Raw genomic sequence first — 25161 nt, forward strand, 5'->3', positions numbered from 1 at the left:
CCAGGCTGGTGGGTTGCCCCAGGCCTGCCGAAGTGCTGGCAGGCTCCACACTGACTGGACTCTCATTCAGCAGTAGTCCATCACAGAGACTGGGCCCCGTGTCCAGCAAACTGGGAGGAAATGTGCATGTTACGGTATCATTCAAAGTGCTCACTGTATATCCATAAAATAAGGCTCTTGCACCTGCATTTTTGGAAATGTCAGGAAGAAGACAGCAACTCATTAAGTAGGAATTGTGTAGCCTTCAAGAAAAATGAGGCTTTTTGGGGGGTCCTGAATGTCCCCCTTTTCTTCATTCTAGGCTGAATTCAGAAGTCACCTGTGTCCAGCCCATCTTCTGACCTTTTCATAGTAAACTAGTATCCCTCACAGGGCAGGGAGAGAAGGGAAAGACATCTGTCTTCCTGCCACTTGTTTCTAACTGGAAAGGTTGGTGGAAAGAAACTTAAAACCACTAACTAAAATGTTCTGAAAATGAAGCTGAAATGATTTGCACTTCTCGCCTTGTTAGATGGCTGATGTGGCTGGCTAGAGTCCAGGGCCTGGCTGAACAAAGCCCAGGAGTCTGTGTGCCAGCCCAGGCTCAGCTCAGCAGCTACAGAGCCCCGGCATGCACTGGGTCCTGCTAGGTCACTAGGGATAGCCAGGGTAATCACAGTGCCCTCCCAGAATTGTTCACAAGTCTAAGAAAGTGGGCTCCCCCACCCCATTTCCTCTTTTTGTCACGATCACCTAAGTGGGAGTACTGGTGGTTTGAAGTTGCTAACCCAGGAAGGTAGAAACATTTTTTGTCCTAACTTCGATTTTTGAAATCACTTCTGGGTGCCTTCTGGATATATAGCCCACAGTGGATTGCTTAGCAAATGTTGGAACAAGCAGATTTTTTGGTTTGGCTTCCTATGCCACCCCCCTCCCCACATCCTCAGTAGTAGTTCCACGTGCCTGCATTCGGACTCCCCGTTTCAGGCTAGGGGTCTTTAATAGACATTCAAACGGAAAGAAGGTGGAGAGGAGTGTATTGGGGTCAGATGACACAGCCAATCCTTCAAAGAAGGAAAGGTGCAGAACTGCACAGTGTGCAGGGAGATGTTGAGAAGAAGGGGTAGAAATTTGATTTACTATTAACAATAAAGGCCAGATCTTAAGGAAAAAGAGGGTAGGGAAGGCTGGCCAAAACCCAGCATTGCATTGGCGTACTCTCCTCCTTGTCGCCTTTACCCTTGGGATTTTCGAGGACCTGTTTTTGGGGGATGGGAGGGTAAGAGAGTGCCTCAGACAGTGGCTTCTATTTGAGTAGGAAGCAGGGAGCCAGTGATCCCAGAAAGGACTGCTAGCAGAGAAACAGACATATCATGGCCCCTTCAGTGGCCCCAGCCGACCTGGCCTAGACAGGCTGTCAAGGGGGTATCCAAAGCTGCAGGGCCTACAGCTAATGAAGGTCCCTTCATCTGGGCCAGATTTAGCAAGTAAAAATACAGGACATCCAGTTAAATTTAAATTTCCCATAAACAATAAGTTTTTAGTTGTATGTCCCAATTTTACTTGGCTGCCCTATCCAGGCTAGCCTCTGCTGGCTTTTGCTGCCTAGAGGCGTCCAGGTTTGGCCGAGGCTCCAGGAGCTCTCCAGCTAAATTGGATTACACTGATTTGTTGCACTGTTTGTGCTTCTGTGGGCAGCGGAAATGACAGTGAGATATGAAGTCACTTGAGAGAAGGCAGTAACTGGAATTCAGTTTCGAAGAGCCAAGCAGGCTGGCTGCGTGGGATGACTGTGGGCCCCTGTTGACCCCAGCTGCTATCATCTACTGGGTATTTTTCCATCAGGAATTTCAAATGTGTGTTTTATAAATAGAGAAGAAGGAGGCAAAGTGCGGCCTTTTCTCACTTGGTTAGTAACTTTTATTAGAAATGCAGTGGGGAGAATTCTTTGCTTTATTCAATTATTTCCTTTTGTCTTTGCTTTTCTGACATTGTCACTGTGTGGTGTTTGTGGGGAGAAGGGACAGGTGGGAGAGAGTCGGTGTGTATGTTCTGCATGTTTCTCTGTGTAAAGTAACTTCTGCATTTACTCTGTTTAGGATGGTTCTTTCACCACCACCCCTGTCTATAGCCAGTAAATTCTGGAATGTTCTCCCAAAATGCCATGTGCTCCCTTTGTTCAGTCCTTCAGTGGAGCAGAAACCTCTCTTGGGCCTTCTTTCCTGGGAATGTTCTTAGCTGAGGCACAGTCTGGGGCTCCTCACAGGGCAGCAGAAGTGCCTCTTTCCAGCCTTTGGGGGTGACTGAGCCAGGCCCCTTCTCCACTCCTTGCAAGGAAGGCTACAGCCTACCGGGTCCCTGGGTCTGTGAAGTCCCAACGGGTCTGTGTAAGTACAGGACTCCCATCCCAACTCCGAAGTCTTGCTCTCCCCTACTGGCCTCTGAGTTCAGTCCCTGGTCAGGGGTCTGAGGAAGGTCAGAGTCTGGCTGGAGGTGGGGTGGGGTGATGATAAGAGTCTTTGGTGATCAACCCAGCATGTGGCATGTGTTCTGGCACTGGGAAGACCGTTTATTTGGGACTGTCAGTGGAAATCATTTGAAATGGGGGTTGAGAGCCAGTTATTGGCCTTAGGGAAGTGTAGGCAGGATTGGGGGCTAAATTTTGGTCAGATGGTGGGAAAGACTTGGGCCTGGTCACAGGACAGGTGTTTCCTGCTCTCTTGGACAGCATCTGCCTGCATTTCCTACCGGGAGGGGCGTCTTCAGGATCTGGGTTTAGGATTAGGTTTGGGGATATGCAAATGACTGAGGTAGGAGGTGTTCATCTCCACCAGGGGGGACCTTGTCCTGGTGAGAGGCTCTGAAGTGATTCCGCTCCAGCTGCATGGTGGCCTGAGTGTTCTGTCCCTGAAGGGGCTTCCGGGACAGTTTCAGCCCACTCCCTTTGTATGGGGTCCCTCAGCTTGTTCTGGCCCCTGGAGCTCATGGGAAGCCATTTCCTGTTGAATCACCTGAGAATTTGGGCCTCATACAAGTGCCCTACACCCCCTTGTTGGGTTTAATCGTCTCTCCTAGGACCCTGCAGTGCCTCCCAGAGCAGGCGCCAAGTGAGCCTGTGGTTGGCGAGGGAAACTGTCGAGATGGGTGGAGGCCGATGGAGAGAGGGCCCCTGGGGCAGAGTGTGGCCCTGTCGTTGGGGTCTCAGAGTTAGAGGCTCTACAGTGGAACCTTCTGTTAAAACCTGGTAAGATGCCACACAGGTGGCAAGGAAAGAGGATAGGGCCATCGGTCACCCCAAATGAGGACCCATCGTGGGTCTGTGGGTGAGCCTTCGTGCTGATCAGCCTGACAGATAAACTGGCTTGCATTTTCAGGAAAATTAAACCAAACCACAGAGGGCACTTCGCTTCCTCAAATACAGATGTTTGGGGTGTGGCCCTCTGGTGGCCAGCAGCTATCATTAGCACAAACTGCCCAAGAAGGATTTCCAGACTTCCCAGACAACGCCATCCGGAAAGGAAAGAACTCAGCACCAGGGCGGGCACAGAGAGGGCAGGGCAAAGAAGACAGGAAAGCAGCCCCAAGAGCAAAGGCTTTCAGCACACAGAGTCCTGAATGGAATGAGCCCGCAACAGCTCCACCAGGCCTCAGGCCCCAGCATTTCCAAGAGCCAACCACAAACTTTGGAGCTGGGCTGGAAGTTGGGTTGAAGCCCCGTCTTCACCTCTGGGTGATGGAACGACCCAGGGCAAGTCATTTGAGCGCTCTAAACCAGTTTGCTCAAGTAGAAGGCAGGGGTAGAGTTTACAGAAGTCACCCACCTACTGCCTGTCACAGTGCAGGCCCTCCAGAAAAGTTAATGTTGGCCACTCTGCTCCCAGCCTCCTTTAGATGGGTCTTTGGGGCTCTAGGTATGTCCTCTGCCATTTGGCTTCTGTCCTTCACAACAAGTTCTTCACATGGGTGTGCGGTAGATCAATTACCCCCACCCCAGGGATGGCTTTTTTTTTTTTTTTCCGAAAAACAATATTAGGTCAAAATTGGTAAGCTAAAACTTTGCTATTAGGCGACAGATGTTGACATGTCAAGTTCAGCTTGTGATTCCTGTTGATTCATTGACTGCTAATGGAGAATGTGGGTGCATCTACCCTGTGCCCTGGGCACACAGTGGTGAAATGAACCGAGGTCCCTGCCCTCAAGGAGGTTAGATTTTACTGGAGTGAGACCCACAGCAAATGTCCTTTTCCTGTAGCTTCCTTCAGCCATTCAGCATCCACAAGAGGCCTCGGGGCTAAGAGCTATGGAGCGATTTTTGAGACTGAGGCATAGTTCCCGCTTAAGGTCACAATGTGGTTGGGGGAAAGAGATAAGCAGGTGCGTGTGCATGCACCCACAGACCCTCCATAATACAATAGGAAGCCTTAAGAAGTGCCGCAAGAAAAAGCCAGCTAAAGAAGACCCCAGACAGGATTTCCTGTGGCTGGGGGATGCGGGAGCTGTCTGCAAGTGACCGGGATTCAAACCTGCAGACGTGGGGGGGTGTGGTGTGGGTGTGGCTGTCATGCTAGCCCAGGACACAGTGAACCCCAGCTCCCCTCTTAGCCCGGCACCCACCAGCCGTGTCATGCAGCTGTTAATCTCTCCTACGACCTTGAAGCAGGAGCAACAGCAGGATTCAGGTGAGTTGAGGGGCCCTGGAGCCAGGTGGAGAGCTGCCAAGGGCCCTAGGCCTCCTCTTCAGCCCTTTCTGGCCAAGCACCTGGTTCAAGAGGTAAGCGTATGGGACTGGGGGGAAACGGGGAGGTGTGGTCCCTAGGGTAGAGAGATTGGGGGTGGTCTGATTTGGGGGCACACACAAATCAATCATTTAAAAGGCTGTTTGCTGGCCTTGGGCAATGAATTCAGCCAGAAGACTGGTGGCCTGCTTATGTAATCACATGTCTACCCAGGAGAAAAAGCTCTTTAAAAACCTTTTACAACACGGAAGATAGTTTTTAAGAAACTCTGAATCAGCATTCCCTTTATGAAGAAGAGCCACGCTTTGTGCTGCACACGGCCTCAGTCAACACATCTTTCCTCTAGTCTCAGCCCTGGCTCCGAGTTAGAATTACCCGGAGAGCTCTTAAAACTACTGCTATCTGAGGCCCTGCGCCCTGAGCTGCTGCCTTAGTTGGCCTGGGGAGGGGCCTACGCAGTGACTGAAGTATTTTTTTAAAGATCCCCAGATTGTTTTCCCTGGGTCAAGAACCCTTGTTCTGGTTGAAAGCAGAGAGTTAAGAAGTCGGCCTCTAGGCCTAAGTGTGGAAGCCCCTCCCCCGCTTCTCAACACAGGTTTTCAATAAATCCTAGAATGTCTGAGATGCACTAAATAGGAAGATAAAAACGCTGACTGGTTAGGAAAACTATGCATTGCACCCAAACCCTTGGGTCAGCTTGCGCATTGTGTACCCACCAAGGTCCAGGGCAGCCGTCCAGCGCAGTCTTTCGTGCTAGGTGATTAACCAGTAAAAAAATAGAGGTTGAAAAGCAGCACTGTGGGGGGGGAAGGGTGCACATTTTGCAGGAAATCACAAGTGAATGACCATCTGACAGCTCTGATTGAATCCCCGGGAGTGTCCAACTGCCCTCACCCTTCCTGCGTCCACCATGGGCAGGCACATGCCTTGACGGGGGCTTGCCCTGAGCCTCTCTAGTGCACATGCTCAGTGGTGCTGCTAACAACTCCCTAGGGGTAAGGACCCAACTTCCGTTCCACACGCGCCCCTCAAACTTCCTGCTGTGGGGCTCTACACCCTGCGGGACCCTCACCCAGCCAGAGTGACCCAATCTGGAGGGGAGATTCCCCTTGGATCCAACCCCTCTCCCCACGCTGGCACAAATGCAGCCTCAGTGGCAAGTGTCACCCTGCACCTGACCCCTGGGGTGCAGGGTAACCATGGCAGAAGATCCTTTGGGAGTCTGCCTTGGGATATGAAGGTGGTCAGCAGCTTATTTCAAGTGTCTGGTGAAGAGGCAATGATGGAGGGGGGAGCCTGGCCCACTCTGAGCTTCCAGGATCCTCTGAATGTGTCCTGCCTTTAGACGCAGCTTCTATCAAAGCCTGAGCTCTGATTACTGCAAAAGACCAAAGCCAACTCTCTTGGGGTTTCTGCTTTCTAATTCTGAGCAACTCTTCCTATCACTTCCCCGTGCCTCAACTTTTTTTATTGTTTAATAAACTTTAGCAACTGCCTTCACCAGAAACACTGCCATAAGCAGTCAAAAGTGGGTTGGTTTTCTCCCACTTTTTTTTCCTGGTAGCTGAAGAGCTGGGATAAGATTGTATACTTATCATTTACACTGCAGAGCTCCATTAATATCCTCTAAAATACTTCTTTCATTCCCTCTCCTGATCATCGAAAAACCCACTGACTGAGAGGAATTATCCATCCACGATGAAACTAAGGCATACAGGGACAGGCCTAAGGTCATAAGGTATGTGGTGCAGAGCCAGGGCCAGGCCTCTTTTGGCTCACATCCTCCCCCCTACTTCCGTGTGTCTAGGGCTGGGCCTGGCTTGGGGGGGCAGGATGGAGGAGCTGAGTTTTTAAAGACAGCTCTGTGATTCTAGGGCCCTTGATCCCAGCTGTGGGAGCTCCTGGGTGCATGAAAGAGCCCATTAAAGAGTATTCTGCTTAGAAAGACACCATAGAATCCAGAATCAAGCAAAAGAACTGTTTCTTGTATTGCTTCCAAGAAAGGCAAAATGGTTACAGTAAACTTGGGAAAGCTAAAGATGTATTTAAAAATGGAAGGTTAGTCTCTGGATCTCAGGGGTTGGAGCACCAGTCTTATAAAAGTAAGAGGCTGCGGGGTAGGAGAGACAATGGGTTTGGCTTCTTGGTCTCTTGGAGCGCATGTTGGCAGAGCCATCAGGGCAGAAGGACATGTGGTCATATTACTACGGGACTGATTTTTTGTTAGAATTATGGCTTCAGTTTGTGTTGATGTGACTGGACTGAGCTTGGGCCACCCCTGCACTGGCGATCTGCTCAGCTAAGCCCGGATGGAGGGGTAAATTGTTGGTGGAGATTCCTTTTCTTTATGAGAAAGGGAAGAGGGTGAAAAATGAGATCTCGGTCTTTCATTGGGTAGTGACTACTGATCATAATCCTGCTTTTCGCCTTGTCTCCCAGGAAGCTCCAAGTGGACATATGACACTCTCCCTCCTTAAATGATTGCTTATTTCTTTTGACCTTTGTTCTAACTATGCTATTTCGTACACCCCACTCCATTGCCCCAGCCAGAGGCAATCGTCCCTGAATCCAGGGATTTATGCCTTCATGCCTTGGGTTATGGTTACTGTTGGCTTTGCCTCTTCTGATGCACTCTATGCCTCTTGAGGACTGTGATCACGCCTTGTCCTTCTGTGTATCCTCCACACTAGTCAGACTGTGTCTAATGCAGTATTAATTTCTGCAATTACTTGTAGAACAAATGTTGGCTCGATCGGTTAAAAAAAAAAAACAACAAAAAACAAGTCTGACCCTGAAGGAAAAGAACAAGGAGTCCCTCCTTTAACAATGGAAATATATCAAGCATGGTTCCCTTTTTTGCTTTAGCTGCCAGCAGCTTCAAGGTACTTGAGTGTCCAACTGCTAGAACGTTGTCTGGTAGAAGGACCAGGACCGCCACAGGCACACTTAACGTGGTCCGTCGGCGTGGGAGAAATCTCTGTTTCTTGGGCCTGCCCGCTGGAGGGGTGGCGGTCCCGCCTCTGGCTCCCCGGGGCCTTCCCGGCGGGGGGGTTGTGTGTGTGCGGGGGCTGGCACCCCCGCAGGTGTTCTGCCCCCGCCCCACCCCTGGCACTGGACAGGGTATGTGCGCGCTCCCCACTTCCCCGCCACCATCCAGTCTGTAAGCCCGCCGCGGGCAGGGACCCTGCCTCCCCTGTCCGCAGCTCTAGGCCCTGGGCGGGCGGCCGGCCATCGGGGAGGAGGTCTGCGCAGGCCGTCACTGTCTCGGAGCCACGGAGTCACACTCAGAGGAGGACGCGACACTTGTGGTATGCTGCTGCAGCTGGTGTTGTGAATCAGGCCGACGAGCAGCGCATCCTCTAACCCGGCTATTTCACCACACCAGGGTTGCACCATACTCATCCTCTCCAGCCGAGCCTCGTGGGACCGGGCGGCCGCACACGTGGGGTGATCTGTGTGTGAAAGTGTTCGCTTTGGTTCCCTGGGTCTGTCAGCCTGCCCCTTGGGATCACCTGGGGAGCCTTCCAAAAACACTGGGGCCGGCCCCTCACCCCTCCTCGGCCCTGGGCCCCTAGGATCTCCAGGGAGGGGCTGCAGAGTCAGCATCCGCTAGGGGTTCCCTCCCATGTGACGCCCAAGCCCGAGTGCAGTCAGGGCTGAGCCTGGGGCTCCAAGCCGGGCTGTTGCCCTAGTCCTTCCTGGCCCTCCCTGGCCCTGTTCTCTCTGCCCGGTGTGGCTCACACAACTGCTGCTCCCCAGCAGCTTTCCAGAAATTGATGGCATCCAGTGCTCCAGGACAAAGGCCAGGCTCCTCACCCTGGCCTTGCCACGTTTCCATGCTCAGAAATGGTGCTGCCATTTCCCCCACACGGTCCTTCTTCTGTCCAACACTTGCCCTTTTGTGAATCCATGGCTCTGTCAGCTCTGCCTTCACAATACACCTCAACTCCTAACACCCCTCACCCCCCCACCACCCACAGCCACTCCCCTGGCCTGGCCACCACCACGGGGCACCTGCAGCGCCCCCTGACTAGCCTCGCCTTGCCTTGCATCCCTCAGTCCAGCCTTTGTACAATAGCCAACATAATCTTTGACAAATAGAAATCTGACCATCACACAGCAGAGTAACAAACTTCTGACCCTAGTTTCCCAGGCTCCGTGTTCCCCCTTTCATGTTTCAAACCCCATCTCCTTGGTCCCTCTATTCCACCATACCGGCCTCCTTGCTGTCTTAAATCTCCAACTGCTCTCTGATCCCAGAGCCTTTGCATATGCTCTCCCCTCTGTCTGGAAGCTCCGAACTCATACGTGCTCGTGTATGGGTGGTTCCTTCTCATTGTTGGAGCTCAACTCAAATTCCTCATTCTCAGGGAGGCCTAAATGACCCTCCTAACTTTTTTTTTTTTTAAAAGCTTTGTTTTCTTAATAGCACTTGTCACTAAATGTATTACAATGATTGTTTGTTTATTTACTGTCTGTCTCCCCACTAGAATGTGAGCTCCAGGAGGGCAGGGTCTTTGTCTCGTTCTCCATGGTGCCTCCCTTGTCTAGCACAGGGCATGGTATGCAGTAGGTACTCAATAAATGTGTGTGAATGAAGAAATACCTCATATTCCCCCCTTTCTTCCCTTCTCCCCTGATTCTCATGGCATTGTGTGCTCCAGACCCGGCCACGTCTTCCCTTGCACTGGCCCCATTCCCCAGAATCCCCTCCCTTTCCCGGGCAGCCTCCCCCTCTCCTAGCCAGTTGCCGTGATCACCTTGCTGGCCTGTCTGCCAGGCGAGACTGAGTTCCAGGGCTGGTACACAGGAGGAGCTTAATCAATGCTTAAGTGGCTCTGTGGCCATGAAGACAGGAGGCTCGAGCTCCAGGGGTTGAAGCAGACCCCCCCCCCCCACCGCCCTGTCCTGATCATTTCAGCCTGTGTGTGGGGTTTTCACTTCTAGGGAGTTTCCTGACCACTGAGTCCTTAGTTCCTTTTCCTGCCTCTGTTCTCCTTCCCCCTGAGAAGCGGGAGACTCAAGGAGCCCTAAGGCTCTCCGCCACGGGCTGACACTGGCACGGTGAGTCCTACCCAACACCGGTGCTGCTACCGATTCCGTTCTGCTGCTGAGGCTCATCCCAGGCAGGTGACTTGTTCAAAGTCACACGGAAACTGAAGCCTGAGATACGAGCTGGAGACTCAGTCTCAGGGTTTTGTTCGGGGTCCATCGGATTCTGAGTCCTGGCTCCCAGACCCACAGGGCTCAGGGGCCTTGTGGAAGCCGAAGTCCTATAAGATGGGTATTGTGTCCAAGCCAGCACTGTGTGCCCCACCTGGAAGAGTGTCTCAGATTGGATGACATGCCCTCCACGTGTAAGAATCCTCTTTCCTGGGGCTCTGTGCTTTGGGGCAAGGTGTTCTGAGTCTCTTCTGCTCCTTACGTTGCTAAGCCCTTCAAGGAGTCCTGTTTAACTCCCACCTCACCCCAGAGAGATGAAGAGGGGCAGGAAAGTTTTCTTGAAGCAGCAAAGGTTCTTCCCCTGGGGCTGGAATGGAGCTTGGAGCTGACCCGGGCCTGGGTTTCAAGGAGGGAGGAAGAAGTGACTTGCCCAAGGTCACCCGGCCAATTTGGGGCCTCTCTCTCTGTGGCCCCAGTGCTGCTGGAAACCAGCCCTGACCCCTTCTGGCCCCTTCCTCTCCTGAGACGTTAATCGGGAAATTTCCACAGTTGCTCCAGGGACAGGGTGTAGGATTGGTAGAGGGGAGTGTTGAGCAGCTGTGACTTTTGCCAGTCAAGTAGCAGTTTAAAGGTGAGAGAATGATAAGATCTCCCCAGAGGCACCATGCGAGGGAATAAGTAACTGCCGGCCTCTCCCTGACCAGACCGGAGTTGGGGCTGCAGGGAAGGTGGAACACTGACCCAGAGTCCTCACCTCCTAGCCTTCGGCCCCACTGGCAGCCGGTGTGGGGGTGTAGACACACTTCTCCAGAAGCCTCTCGGGGGTGGGGGGGAGGCTAGAGATCCTGGCAAGGGGGTAGGCAAGACTGGGGGTCACTAAGAGGAGCCCCGAGAAGAGTCTTTTAAAAAATTAACACATATGAAGAATATATAAACTTTGCAAAAAGCTACAGTGATCGTAATAACCTTTTGGGTTTGCCATTGAGGGCCTGTCATCCCTGGCTCACCTCCAGGTCTGGCTGAGCGGGGAGAAGGCCCAGGAGCTGCCCCTTGCAGCCCAGACTTGGGGTAATACGCTCAGCCAAGGGTTTCTATGGCAGCTGCTCTTTGCCCTCTTTGCTTCTGGCTCCCCTTCGTTATTCATTCAACAAATGTTTATTGAGTACCTACTCTGTGCTGTTCCAGTTGCTCGCGGTTATCAGTGAGCAAGACAGGCCCCGATCCTGTGCCTGTGGGCTTGCCTTCTAGCAAGTTGGGCAAAATCTATGTCCCCCTTCCCAGAAAAATGCACTTAGGTATAAAACTTGTCCACAATTGTGTGGGGCTCCTGGACCCCAGTTTAAGCACCCTTATCTTGGAGGGTGACTCTCTAACACTGTTTGCTACTGCGACACAGTCCAAGCATTTCCACCTGCCCCCTTCTGCCTGGCGTTACAGCTGGGCACACCTGTCCTGGGCCCCTCTGGACCGGAGCGAGAGGGGATAGGAAGGCCCCTCTGTAAGTTCTCAGTCAACTAGGGCTGACGTGCTGTTGGAGGTCATGGAGTCTGGAGAATTCCAGGCATCTCAGAGAGCCCAAGTCCGAGAGGAAGGGCAGGGAGGGAGAGAAAAATGGGTCCCTCCATGTCCCTCCTGAGGATGGCTGGCACCTGAGCATAAGGCAAGCTCAGAAGCCTGGAGCTGGCATTGGCCTCCGTCCAAGCAAGTCATCCTCTAAGACTCCTGGTCAGGGTCTGTCCCATCTTTGCTATCCCCACCCTGACCCTCCTCCAGGGGTGTCAATCCCACTGCTGCCCTCACTGCGCAGCTGGGCTGGTCTGTTTCCATGTCCCTTTCCCCGACTCACTCAGCAGCACCATGAGCACAAGCTCGGGTTCCCTCCGGTGGCACATCAGGCATCCGCCCCAGTAACTCATCTCTCCTGACCCCTTTCTGGTTTCAACTTGAATTTCAACCCCCACCCCTGCAATGGCTCGGGTGCCTCTGGTGACCAGAGGGCTGCCCCTATCCCTCCTGTCCGCCCCCCGCCCCCATGCTTTCAAGGCATGACCTCAGGGCTGCGGGCATAACTGAAGCCTGATCTGGCTCAGCACCAGAATGGGTCCTTTGCCCCCTGCCTGCTGTGGGAGCCGGGGGCTCTCTGTCTGGGCTGGCCTGGGGGAGGCACCGTCTTCTTGGGCTCTATAACCCGTGTCCTGGAGGCAGGGCCTGGGAGCCTCTGCAGTGAGTGTGCAGGCTGGGTAACCAGTTACCCTGAGGGCCACTGACCAGCCACAGGCCCCAGGGACTCGTCAGTCCACGGGCGGTGACAGATCACACCTGACACGTGCTGAAGTCTGGTTTGGGGGTGCTTGCGCATATGGTTTATACACTCGGAGATGTTTTTGGAAGGACATGCACAACTGGGAGTCAGAGGTCTAAGTAAGAGAGACTAACCTTTTATACATACCTGTGTATCTTTCTAAATGTCACACCATTCATTTAGTCCCAAATACTACGTACCTAGAAAATAAAACCAAATACTAGGTACTAAAATGAGAGGGTTTTAACCTTCCTAGGGTGGGGCCTCAGGTCATTAAGCTGTCTCTAGGGTCCTTTTAGGGCTCCTAAGAGCCCCCTCTGGCGAGTACTCCTTCCTCGGTCCTGCAGATGTCCTCTGCTCTCGGACTCAGATGAGCCTCTCAGGGACTCAGGGGCTAGGCGTGTTTCCCCCTTTCCTGCTCCGTGTCTGGCTCGCGCCCAGCCCAGCCCTCCTGGTCCCAGGCAGGGCTGCTATCTCAGCGATCAAATGGTGGGCAGGACAGCAGTGGGCACGTGCTCTGCCTCCCACCCTATCCAGGGACCCTGCTCGCCAGCCGTGGGCGGTTTGGACCAAACCCCCCCCCCCCCCCCGCCTCCTCCCTGCTGTGGGCCCAGCCTATAAAGCCACCCAGCACGTCCCCGCCGACCCTGGCCCCCTCCCCCGACCCCCAGAGCCGCAATGGCAGAGCTGCCAGCGTCAGAGATGCCGGGGGACCCCGCGCTGTGCAGTGGGCGCTTCACTATCAGCACGCTGCTGGGGGGTGAGGAGCCCCCCCCACCGGCTGCCTATGACAGCAGCCACTTGAGCCACGGCAGCACCTTCTACATGCGTACCTTTGGCTACAACACTATCGACGTGGTGCCGGCCTACGAGCACTATGCCAACAGCGCCCTGCCCGGAGAGCCCCGGAAGGTCCGGCCCACACTGGCCGATCTGCACTCCTTCCTCAAGGTAAGCACCAGCTCCGGGCCTGGCCGCTTTCCTGCCGTGTGGCCTTGACCCAGGTACCTCACTTCCCTGAATCTTGGCTCTGTCACCTGTGCCGTGGGACACACAAGTGTCTTCTTCGCGGGTTGAGAGGCCCGAATGAAATGCAGGCATAGAAGCTATAAAGCTCCAGACACATGGAGTAATGTTTATTGTCCAGTCATCGTCCACCCAATCAAAAATCTTGGCCTCCCAGAGAGGTAATGAGCTCCCCGCCAGTGGACGTGCACAAACAGAGGCTGTACACACCTGAAAGAGATAGGGAGGTGGGAGTGCGGAAGGTCTGTGGTGGAGCGGAAGGGAGGCTCGCCGGGTTTGCTGTGGGGGAGGCTGGACTCTGGAGGGTGGAAGATGGGGAGCTGGATGGTCATGACCCCTGCCTGCCTGACCTGTGGCCTCTGGGCTCCCAGCAGGAAGGCAGCCACCTGCATGCCCTGGCCTTTGACAGCCGGCCCAGCCATGAGATGACCGATGGGCTGGTGGAAGATGAGGCAGGCACCAACAGTGAGAAGAACCCGGGGGAGCCTGTGCGCTTTGGCTGGGTCAAGGGGGTGATGGTGAGTAGGGTGTGGATGGGATCCTGGGAATGGAAGTGGAGAGACAGAGCTCCATCCAGGCGCAGCTCTGACTCTCAGGTCTTAGTGGCCAGGGTAGACCCAAAGCCCAGCCTGGGCCTCAGTTTCCCCATCTGCAGAGTGACTTCCAGTTTTCCCTGGTTTTGTGCTTCTCAACCCCCATTTACTCCCCAGATTGATACCTCATCCTGGGAAAGATCTCTGGATACTCACTTGTCCTGTGGCATTGGACAAGTTATTTAACCTGTCTGTGCCTCAGTTTCTTCACCTGTGAGATGATGAGCGTTATGAGTTAATAGATAAGAACGGCTTGGATCAATGCCTACCTTGGGATTATTAGAAGAAACTGTTTTCACCTACAGCCACCGGGGGGCAGCACTAAACACACAAATCCACCAGCGTGTTTTCGTTATTCTCAGTGATGGGAAGAGGGAGGTTTCTTGCGTGTAGAGCACCAGTGAGTCTTCAAACAGCAAAAAATCAAATGAACTTGGCTTTGGAAGGCATTGGGGGACTTTTCAGAGGGGATTGCTTGAGATTTAGAAGAAGGCTTTAGTCCTGCTCTGAGAGGTGCCTGGGGGGGGGGGGCAGGTGGAAGGAGGCCTGGGTTCTGACCTGACTCTGCCAACTGCCTGCTGGCTGTGCCTCTGTTTCTCCATCTGAACTGTGAGCTCCCCTCCACCCCAGCGGCTCATTTATGGAGTATGGCTCTTCCTTCCGGGCTGTGGTGGCCAGAGCCTGGCCTGACCGTGTTCAGTACCTCAGAGCATAGAGAGGGCCTTAGAAGTATGGTGACTAACATAATATAATAAAAAAAATTAAAATAAAAAAAAAGAAAGAAAGATTAAAAACAAAAATGAAGAAGTCTCCCCGCCTTGTAAATGCCGCATGCTCCTGCCCTACCCCAAGAACTTGGCTGGGGCCAAAGACCACATCAGCACCTCCACCTCCCTGGAATTCAGTCTCAGCTGTAGCCTCTGGCTTTGCTTTAAATTTGGAAGCTGAAGTCACAGCAATCCGAGCCCTGTTTCTACTTGTATGTGGGGCATTGGCTCACCGGCATTTGCTGAGCTCCTCCTAGATGCCAGGCCCTGGGCTGAGAGCTGGCCGCTGGGGCCATGGCTGGGGCTGGCAGACACAGGATCCTGGGCTTGGAGCCGGGTGAGGGGTGATAATGCTTGCAGCCCATTCTCAGACCGCAGTGGAAGGGCAGAAAAGTGGGTGGGAGGGGCAGGTGAATCTCTGGGTACCCCTCCTCCCCTCCCTGCCCCACAGAACTAGAGGGGCATTGAAGTAGGAACCCAGTTAAGTGAGTAGAGCCAAGAAAGGGCCCAGTTGTCCCCTAGGCCAATGTGCCTAATGCCATGCCATGACTGGGGACAGGGACTTGTGTGTTTGGCTTTGGGGTATTGGCCCACCCAGGTGGCCTCCAACCCCTCTCTCTTCCCAGATCCGTTGTATGCTCAATATCTGGGGTGTGATTCTCTACCTACGGCTCCCCTGGATTACAGCCCAGGCGGGCATTGGTGAGTGTCATCTCTGGGGGGGAACGGGGAGGGTGTGTCTGAGACCTGATGCTCCCAGGCCTCAGTCCTGAATTGGGCTGCAGAAACCACAGGCTCCTGCAGTGACAGAGGTCAGGGAAGTGTGGCAGAGGAGTCTGGACATGGCATCATCAGGCCTGAGGACTCTCCCTGGCTCTCTTTGCCCTCAGTAGGTCACTTAGCCACTTGGAGTCAATCTCTACTGCACAGCAGCCAGGTTAGGAACCTGTGCTCTGGACAGACACCAAGGTTTAGAAGCTAGCTCTGATGCTGTGTGACCATGGACAAGTTTCTTAACCTCTCTGAGCCTCGTTTTCCTCATCAGTAAAATGGGGGTGATAACTGTTCCTACCTCCCAGACCTATTGCGGGGTTTCTATGATGTATGTAAAGCAGCACAGGATTTGGCACCCAAAGGTGTTCATCGAGTGGTGACTATTTTTTATTATTAAAGGAGGGTGCCTTCCCTTCCAGACCTAATGATCCTTTATATAGTGGCTCATCAGCTTCCTGGCTGTTCAGGAGATACCGGGAGGGGGACAGAGACCCATTGTGCAGATGAGAAAACCAAGGCTCAGAGCAGGGAGGTGACTTAGCTGGCATGGTGAACCAGTCAGCTGACTCAGGTTCCCCACGTTCCATCTCACCCGGGAAATGCCCTGGCTGAGTTTTATGGTGATCACATCCCCGCCCTCCTCCACAGTCCTGACCTGGATCATCATCCTGCTGTCGGTCACCGTGACCTCCATCACTGGCCTCTCCATCTCGGCCATCTCCACCAACGGCAAGGTCAAGTCAGGTGGGCCCCACCCCACCCCAAGGGCCCTCCCCTTTCCTGTTGCTCCCCCAGTCTTCACCCTGGGAATGGGCCTCTGAACCACTCCCCACCCACCCCATCCCCACCAAAATGGGGGCACCCCAGGCTGCACCCTCCAGGTGAAGGCGTTGGGTCTCCCATAGGTGGCCTCAGTTATCCCCTGTGCTGTGGGCCCCGGGGGTCCCATGGTGACCCTCCCCCAACCTCAGCTTCTGCCTGTCCCAAGCCCCCCCCCCCCCCCGCCAGCTGACTCCTCTGGTTTCACGGCTCCTGGCTCTGTCCTCAATAGGTGGCACCTACTTCCTCATCTCCCGGAGTCTTGGCCCAGAGCTGGGGGGCTCCATCGGCCTCATTTTTGCTTTTGCCAACGCTGTGGGTGTGGCCATGCACACTGTGGGCTTCGCAGAGACCGTGCGGGACCTGCTCCAGGTGAAGCCAGAGGGAGCCCGGGCAGCCTACCTCACTCTCCCCCAGCCCGTCTGGGCCAGGCCTTCCTGCCCCCTGCCCTGTTTTACCCGTCAGGGACCACGGCCACAGTCTGACCACTGTGGGTGACTGTGATGATCTCCGCCAATAGAGACCATTCCCAGAAGTCCCCTTCAGGGGTGTGTGTTGCCTTCAGGGCTGAACCGTCCAGGCCGACACAGCAGCCTCTGTGGGGCTCTGTTGGCTGGGAAGGGGGTTGTGTTTCTGTTTTGCTCTGGGGGGGCACCCCTACCTGAAGTGAATCAAGGTGGAGGAGTCTGGAGGGGCGGGGTGTTCAGAGGGCAGCCTGCAGCCTGGCCTGTCCCCCTCCCCAGGAGTACGGCACACCCATCGTGGACCCCGTCAATGACATCCGCATCATCGGCGTGGTCACCGTAACTGTGCTGCTGGCCATCTCCCTGGCTGGCATGGAGTGGGAGTCCAAGGTGAGGAGGGGAGGTTGGGAGCGGTCAGGTGGAGAAGCGGGAGTTGTGAGGCCTGGGCCCCGGGCCTGGTTCTGCCTCTTTTCGGCGTAGTAGCTAGGCTTCGGCTCTGCTGCTGTGACAGACAGACCTTAAAGAACAGGGCCTCGAGCAAGAGTCGTGTGTTTCTCTCTCCTGTAACAGTCCAGCTGTGTGCGGCTCCTGAGCTCAGGCACCCAGACTATTTCCGACCAATGGCCTCTCCGTCCCTGGGCATGGCCTTCATGCGCCTGCCCCACGGCGGCCACCGTCCAGTCAGCAGGGAGGGGAGAGGGTGAAAAGGGGGGAATTGCCCTTCCTTTTCCTTTTCGGGCACTGCCCAGAAGTTGCACCTATCCCTCTGCGTACATCCCATCAGCCCGAACTTGGTCTCGTGGCCCCACCTAAGCCAAAGGCAGGGCAGGGAGACGTGTCCTCACGTGAACCCGTATCCAGCCAAAATTCAGAGGCTTAGCACCGTGGAAGGAGGGCAGAAGAAATATGGGGCGTTATGGCAGCAGACTTGGCAGATCTGGCCTCCGCCCCCCACCCCTGCCTCTCCTCTCTCCCCCCTCACTCTGGCCTGCGTCTCTGCCGGCCTCCTTCCTTGGTGTTTTTGAATGTCCCCAGCTTGAGCCCCTGATCATTCTGCAGCTCACTCCTCCTCCTCCTTTAGGACCCTTGCAGACACCTATGTAGACCACTCTGCTAACGTAGCCCCCACACAGTCCCCATCACACCCTCCTTCTTACTCTAGGGTCATGTTCCATATTTATCAGGAAGACAGGAGCCTTGCTATATTGCCAGCTCCTAGAACGGGGCCTGCAACATAATGGGTGGAGGAGGAATGAATGAATGAATGAATGAATGAATGAATGAATGAATGAATGAATGAGGGAGGGAGGGAGGGAGGGACCCTGGGCAGGTTCTGTCCTGCTGGGGCTCCCTGAGCAGGCAGGGCCAGGCCATCTGACCTCTAGGGTCCTTTACCCCCAGGCCCAGGTGCTCTTCTTCCTCGTCATCATGGTCTCCTTTGCCAACTACTTGGTGGGGACGCTGATCCCCCCATCTGAGGACAAGGCCTCCAAAGGCTTCTTCAGCTACCGGGGTACGTGCAGGTTGGGGCCCCTGCCCGTGGCTCTGGGGACAGGTACAGTCTGCCCACCAGTCTGGCCCATTCTGTGGGCACCAGGAGGATGGGACCTCCCAACTCCCAGGACTGGAAGCTGCCAGAGAAGAGGAGTCTTCTGGGTGGCCCTGATTCAGGCTTTGGTCTTCCAGCGGACATTTTTGTCCAGAACTTGGTGCCCGACTGGCGGGGTGTGGACGGCACCTTCTTCGGGATGTTCTCCATCTTCTTCCCCTCAGCCACAGGCATCTTGGCAGGGGCCAACATCTCCGGGGACCTCAAGGTAAACAGGACACCCGTCCTCCTGCCTCCTGGCCCTGTCCTACCAGGATCTCCCACTGGGCACTGAACTTTGCACTGAGACAGCAGGGCTAGAGCTTCTAAAATCCAGTCCAGTCTAACTCAGCTGAATCGCAGCTAATCCAAACCAACTCCGTTCATCCCACTCAATTCTGAGTTGTTGACTGACACCAGCTCTGCTCTAGGCCCTAAAGTGGGCGGGTCTCCTCCCTAGTTTCCCGGGACTCTCAGCCTAAGGGGGAAGACTGAGCCAGCTTGACCTTCCAAAGCTCAGACTGGTTCATGCACGTCTTTGCTGGACTGGCATCCTCCCAGGGCTCTCCACTATCTTGGTGCGGGCCATCTCCTCTGCGCAAAGTTCGAGGTTCCGGCCCAAAGTTGCCATTCCCGTGTTCCCTGCCTCAGCCCTGAAGATCTGCTGCTTTCCCTGTGTTGCCTGTCCCTGTTCCTCCTCCGTGTCTTTGTCTCTGCTGTGCTCTCTCCCTGGGGTGTCCAACCCTTGTTTCTTTACCCTGAGAAGTTCTGTTCCTCTCTCAATAACACCTCCATCCTTAAATCTCTCCCAGCCCTCTGTCAGAGTCATGGCTCCCCTAGCCTAATGATGTCAGGCCATTTATGTGCCTCTTCCCCTTCCAGTTCTCTTTATCTGGAGAACTGAGGCCTACCTCTATGTCCCTGTTCCCAGCTAAGAGTCAGACACATACTAGGTGCTCAGTACATGTTTGTTGAGTGAATAATGGTGAAATGTATTGATGAGGTTTAGAGCAGAAGTACAAAGTGCTATAAACTGGGGAAGAAGGAGAGTCAGATGTCGGCAGGGGCTCCAGCAAAACTTCTGGGTGGAGGTGGGCCCAGAGTGGGGCTTTGAAAGCTGAGGGGGCTGGTGGTGTCTTTGCTGGGGCAGGATCAAGGAGATAGATGGGGTGCAAGTGGAGTGAACAGTGAGAACCTGGCTCGGTGCTGGCAACCCCTCCCCCTCAGCCTCCGGTCCCACCTAAAATGTGCTCCTTGATGCATTTTCTTAAATGAATGAAGAATGGTGCCTTGGAGACAGTCTCCACCCGGCCTGGCTCTAACCGGGGTGCCCAGGTGGTGCACAGCATGGCCTGGAAATCAAAGAGTGGTCGTGTTTGCCCAGCTCGTCTCCCTTCTCTGGGAGCGGCCAGCAGAGGCCTGGTCTGCCTGTCTGCCCTGAGGTCCCTGCAGAGGTCAATCTTGTGCTCAGACAGCCCAGTTCCCCGGCCAGCCCTGTTACAGATCATCATAGCCTAACGATTTGTCCAGACGCTTCGTTCTGCCTCTCCGGTTATCAACCAGCACGGTGTGCAGGCGTCAGGCTAGGCAGCTGTCCCAGAGCTGGGGGGTGGGGAGTAGGGGTGCGCCTTCGCTCTGTCCTGAATGCCCTCAAGCCCTCAAGGGGCTCTTCCCTCCTGGATACAGCTCTCTGTCCATTCTGTGAGACAGTGTGGCCTCAGCAGAAGAGCAGCTCCCACTCGTGGAGACTTTATGCAAGTCCCTTAAACCCTCTCTGGGCTTCAGCTTTGCCACCTCTAAAATGGGACCGATAGTACCCCCTCCCGCTTCGCAGAGCAGGGAATAAGGATTCCATGTGCTAATTTATGAGAAGTGCTTCGAACAGTGCTCGGCACGGAGGAAGTACGAAGGGCTGGTTGTCAAGGTCATGGTCATCTTTCCCATGTGGCTGCAGGGGGCCTCATTCTTTACAAACATGATCCTCGGTGGTGGGCAGCCACGAGGGCTCATCAGTCCCATGTCAGAGAGGCGCAAAGCAAGCTCCGAGAGGGCTGGGGGTTGCCCAGGGCCACACACCCACATGTGGCAGAGAGCTGGAATGCAAGTTTCTAGAACAAAGGGGCCTCAACTTCATCATAAACTTATCACTCAATGAATTTTTCTGAGCACCTGCTTTATGCCCGTGTCTTGTGGGATAGCCATAAACAAAACACGAAGACACAAATTCCTGCCCTCCTGCAGCTGACATTCTGGTGAGAAAGGGAGACAATCAACCACTAAGTCAGTCGGGGGTGACGTTCCCCAACCCCTTAGTGCTTGCAGAGCAGTCTCATGACTGTCACCCTGTGCAATGGCCAAGGAAAGCTCTACTAGCTTAATTTTCTGATGGGGAGGCTGAGGCTCAGAGACAAGGGACTTCTAGTGACTGATGTGGGGTCTGTGCCGTGCCTGGTGCGGTCCCAGCACGCGTCCCTGAGCACAACACTGCCCCCACCCCTAACTGCTCACATTTATGGGTGCTTGCTGTGTGCTACGATGATTCTCATCTCACAGATTGGGGTTGGCGGCATCACTGAGGCTCAGAGAGGTGAAGGGGCTTGTCCCAGCTCACACAGCTGGGAGGAGATGCGGGGACGTGGACCCAGATGTGTCTGACTTATGAGACAGGTGCAGAGATTTCAGGCCAAGATGTAGGGGCCTGATGGAGGCCCGGTGTAGCCGTGTCCCGGGGCCACTAGAACAAATGACCACAAACACTGTGGCTTAAAACAACAGACATTTATTCTTGGCACAGTTCTGGAAGCCAAAGTCCAAAGGTGACACAAAGTTGTCAAAGGCCATGCTCCCTCTAACGGCTCTCAGGGAGAATCCTTCCTCTCCTCTCCCAGCTTCTGGCAGCTCGGACAATCCTTAGCATTCCTGCCTGGGAGCTGCGTCTCTGCAGTCTCCGGCACTGTCTTCCCATGGCTTTCCTCCCTCTGTGTGTCCTCGCCGCTTCTTACAGGAACGCTGGATTTAAGGCCCGCCTCACTGGGCAGGACCTCTTCTTAACCAATTACATTTTGCAAAGACCCTATTTCCAAATAAGGTCATATTCTGAGGTTCTGGGTGAACACGAATTTTGGGGGACACCATCCAACTCACTAGAGGTGGAATGGGAAGTTGAGCCAGTCTGCTGGCCTAGGGACCAGGGACTCTGTGTGCTTGACCTCGTTGAGCCATCCTGGCGCCCGAAGCAGGGCTGGCAGGGCCCCCACAGCAGAGACCTCAGCGGACCTGGAAGCTGAAGAGCCCTGGCACCTCTGCTTCCACTTTGCTCTGCCCTACCCCCCCCCGCCCCGCTTCAGAGCCACCCCAGTCGTCCCCTCCGTCAGGAGGCCTTCTGTGATTCCTGCAGGGTTGCTCTCCCTCCCCCAACCTTGATCTCCAGCACACTTCAGTCTGCCCCATGACAGGCACCATCTGCCCCGTGTCGGCAGGATCCTGCCTGGACCTCCTTTCCTGCGGCCCAGGGTCCTCCAGGGTGGGGGCCGGGGCTTGGTCATCACTGAGCGACTGTGGGTTCCAACTCAGCTCCCCACTGTCTGAGGCAGAGAACTGGGTCGTTGCCAGCCTTGTTTGGACCTGCCTGTAACCCTGAACAGCGTCATGGTCCCTTCAAGCTCTGCCATTTGTGGTTCTACCGCCAGCTGTGCACAATGGCCCAGGAAAAGCTGGGGAGGTGCACGAGCTTGCTTCCCAATGCCCATGTGGCCTGCGCCTCGGGTTGGGGTCTACGCCTGCGGGGGACCCTGCTATCAAAATCCCAGCCTGCGTTACTCAGCTGGGACCGGCCCCCCGACCTGAGGCTGTGGACCTTGGTGTGGTGGGAAGGGGCTGCTCCCAGCTCGGCCAGCTGGGCCCTCTGCACAGCTTCCTGGCCTCAGTTTCCCCACCAGCTGGGTGGGGACACCCTGGCCACCTTATAGGAAGTTATGTATGAGGAAGGGTCTGGAAGAGTGGAATACGTGATATGTACGTGTGAAAATTTGCTATTTCTGCTAGGAAACTGCCAGCAGGGAGTTTTTCCTCAGAGGGGAGAGCGTTGGGGCCTGTCTGTATGTTCATTGCTGCAGAAGCACCCAGACCAGTTGGTGCGTAATAGTGGTTAACACGCGGCCTGCTCGTCCTGTGAGCCGGACCCTGGTCTCGGAGCTCCATGTGCACTAATTCACGTAGCCAGCGTCCCTGGGAGGCTGGAGGGGCTGAGACGTAAAAGCACATGCCCACCCCCCAGCCGGTCACGTGGGAGTGAGCGCAGCCAGGCTGACTCCAGAGCCCCACTTCAGTGCCCCATAGCCTGCGGGGACCAGTGTTCTCAGGAACCAGGCCTGGAGCTGGCTGGAGCTTCTCCCCGTGCCTCAGGCTCCCAGGGCCTGCGTGTGTTCTCAGCCCCATGATCGTGCTTGTACCCCATCCTGCTCTGCAGGTGGCAATCGCCAGGGTCCTTCCTCCCTGGGCCCCAGGGAAGGGGGCTCTGGGAGGGGCTGGGTTAGGGGTCACTGGCCCAGCCCTGGCCTCAGATAACGGCAGGGTCCGGAAGGAGGCCCAGAGGCTGCCTGATGCCCTCCCTCCCTTTTTCCCCCCTCCCCCAGGACCCTGCTGTAGCCATTCCGAAGGGAACACTCATGGCCATTTTCTGGACCACTGTCTCCTACCTGGCCATCTCGGCCACCATCGGTGAGTAGCCGCTCCGGACCATGGGAAGGGTCTCAGAGTGCTTGGCTCTCCAACAGGAGACATGGCCACCTCAGGAAGTGGAGCTTCAAACCTTATCTGGGGGGACAGGTGGTAGTGACCAGAACATCTTTATGGGAGGGGCTAGTTTGTGGTGGGGATCGGGGTGGTCAGACCAGGCTCTTCGGGTCCCTTCAAACTTGAAGTGACAGACGCACAGGTGGGAAAATGCTAGAGCACATGTTATACTCTGACCCGGCGACTAATAATCATAACAATAATGGGGATGGTGGTGGTTGAAGATGATACTAGCCACTGACTCAACCATAGGCCCAGCTGTTTACGTGCCTCATCACATTTAATCAGGGCACTGCCTTTCCCACCATTTTATAGAGGAGAAACCAGGGCTCAGAAAGGTTAAGTGACCTGCCCAAGGTCACACAGCCACTGAGTGGTGGAGCCAGGCTTTGAACACAGGCCTGGGCTGTTGACACTTGCCTCTCACTGAGGGCCTCACAGGTGCTCCCATTAACCACCTTGTGAGGTAAGCTGTTCACAGATGCCCAAGGGACGTGGCCCAGGTCACAGCCAGTCTGGCGTCTGCTTCAAGGGAGATAGGGGACCTTAACAGGTCACTTCAGATTGCTGGGTCTCCGTAGAATGGCAATGACAACAAAAGCAGTAGTGGTGCTTGCTTTCCAGGGTCGTTTAATGTCCTTAGCACAGTGCCTGGCACAGCGTGAGTGCTCCTGCATTTAGCTATTTGTATTGCCATTATTATTGTTATTATTATTAATTATGGTTACGTGCTAAAGGGGGAGCTGGCCCCTCAGCAGCAGCTCGCCCTCTGCCGAAGTGGCCAGTCTCCGGGGGTGGGAGGAGAGGAGGAAGGAGGGCAAGGAGGGAGGGAGGCCTCCCCAAGCCCTGCTCCCTCATCAGGTTCCTGCGTGGTTCGCGATGCTTCCGGGGTCCTGAATGACACGGTGACCCCCGGCTCGGGCGCCTGCGAGGGGCTGGCCTGCGGCTATGGCTGGAACTTCACCGAGTGCGCCCACCAGCACAGCTGCCACTATGGCCTCATCAACTACTACCAGGTACATGTGGCCTCTGCCTGGAAGTCTGCCCCAGACCGAGGCTGGAACAGGCTGGGACATACACGGTTTGAGGGGCTGGGTCCCAGGCTTGGGGGAAAGAGGTTCAGGCTCAGGTGGGGGCCTCTGGGCCCAGCCCTGGCCTCGGCAGTCACTGGGATCCCCAGGTAAGGGGTGTGGACTCAGAGGCCTCAGGACCTAGCCCCAGCCTGCAGTGGGGACTGGGGTGCCCTGGGCGGGGGCTCCGGGCATGAGGGACTCCACCACGAGGGGCCTGGACCCTGTGTCCCTGCAGACCATGAGCATGGTGTCTGGCTTTGCACCCCTGATCACGGCTGGCATCTTTGGGGCCACCCTCTCCTCCGCCCTGGCCTGCCTCGTCTCTGCTGCCAAAGTCTTCCAGGTGAGGCTGTGGAACAGGGGGCGGGAGAGTCCAGGAGGCCTAGGTGCAAGGGTCCCTGGGTGACTGCTACCAAGGTCTGGGGGTATCACGGGACAGGGACAGTCTAGACTGAAGGGAAAAGGGGGTTAGTGTGCAAACCCATGCAGGAAGCAGCCCCCTTCCGGTTGTAGGCTTTGAAGAGCGCCTGCATTTCCCACCGAGTCTCCCCTGCGCAGCCTGGAGCCCTGTCTGCAATTCTGCCGACCCCGTTTAACCCAACACAGGGTCGACACCCTGGGGGCGGGGGGGGGGGCGGGGGGCTGTAGGGCAGGGGAGGGGAGCAGGAGCCCAGCCTAGGGCGAGCACGTCTTCCTGTGCCCACAGTGCCTGTGTGAGGACCAGCTGTACCCACTGATCGGCTTCTTCGGGAAGGGCTATGGCAAGAACAAGGAGCCGGTGCGCGGCTATCTGCTGGCCTACGCCATCGCCGTGGCCTTCATCATCATCGGTGAGAGGCTGCCAGGGCGCAGGGGCTTGGGAGGGTTCTTCTCCGTGCTGCTCACCTTGGTGCCCAGTGCCCAGGCAGGCCTGGTAGGGCATGGGCACTCGGTGACTGAGCCTTGAGTGAGTGAGGCTGGCATGTGGTCCCTGCACCCCCCTCTGCCTCCAGACACCTGGCTCCCACACCACACGAGCCTGGCAGGTGGACCATTCTATTTTGTTAGAAGGGACCCTACCTGGTCTTGCTGATTCTGCCTTCC

General features: G+C 55.3%; 1 protein-coding gene across 5 annotated transcripts in view; it reads left to right on the forward strand.

Annotated features, from left to right (window-relative positions):
• Positions 1–12835: 12835 nt before the first annotated feature.
• Positions 12836–25161, forward strand: part of SLC12A3 (solute carrier family 12 member 3) — a 37024-nt gene continuing 24698 nt past the window's right edge. For 4 of the 5 annotated variants that reach the window (XR_015728033.1, XM_045806833.2, XM_045806835.2 and 1 more), the window contains exons 1-12: positions 12836–13131; positions 13578–13724; positions 15193–15268; positions 15989–16084; positions 16392–16531; positions 16903–17013; positions 18025–18136; positions 18310–18440; positions 22846–22930; positions 23867–24021; positions 24314–24421; positions 24785–24908. Coding sequence is in view for 4 of the 5 variants with exons in the window: in XM_045806833.2 (XP_045662789.2) it covers positions 12859–13131; positions 13578–13724; positions 15193–15268; positions 15989–16084; positions 16392–16531; positions 16903–17013; positions 18025–18136; positions 18310–18440; positions 22846–22930; positions 23867–24021; positions 24314–24421; positions 24785–24908 (1558 nt within the window). In the remaining variant the exon portion in view is untranslated. The remainder of the gene's footprint in view (positions 13132–13577; positions 13725–15192; positions 15269–15988; positions 16085–16391; positions 16532–16902; positions 17014–18024; positions 18137–18309; positions 18441–22845; positions 22931–23866; positions 24022–24313; positions 24422–24784; positions 24909–25161) is intronic. The other variant, XM_045806834.2, reaches the window with a different exon arrangement.

This window comes from Ursus americanus, chromosome 21 (assembly GCF_024610735.1).
Source record: "Ursus americanus isolate L20-20 chromosome 21, mUrsAme1.1.p, whole genome shotgun sequence".
NCBI classification, from domain to species: domain Eukaryota; kingdom Metazoa; phylum Chordata; class Mammalia; order Carnivora; family Ursidae; genus Ursus; species Ursus americanus.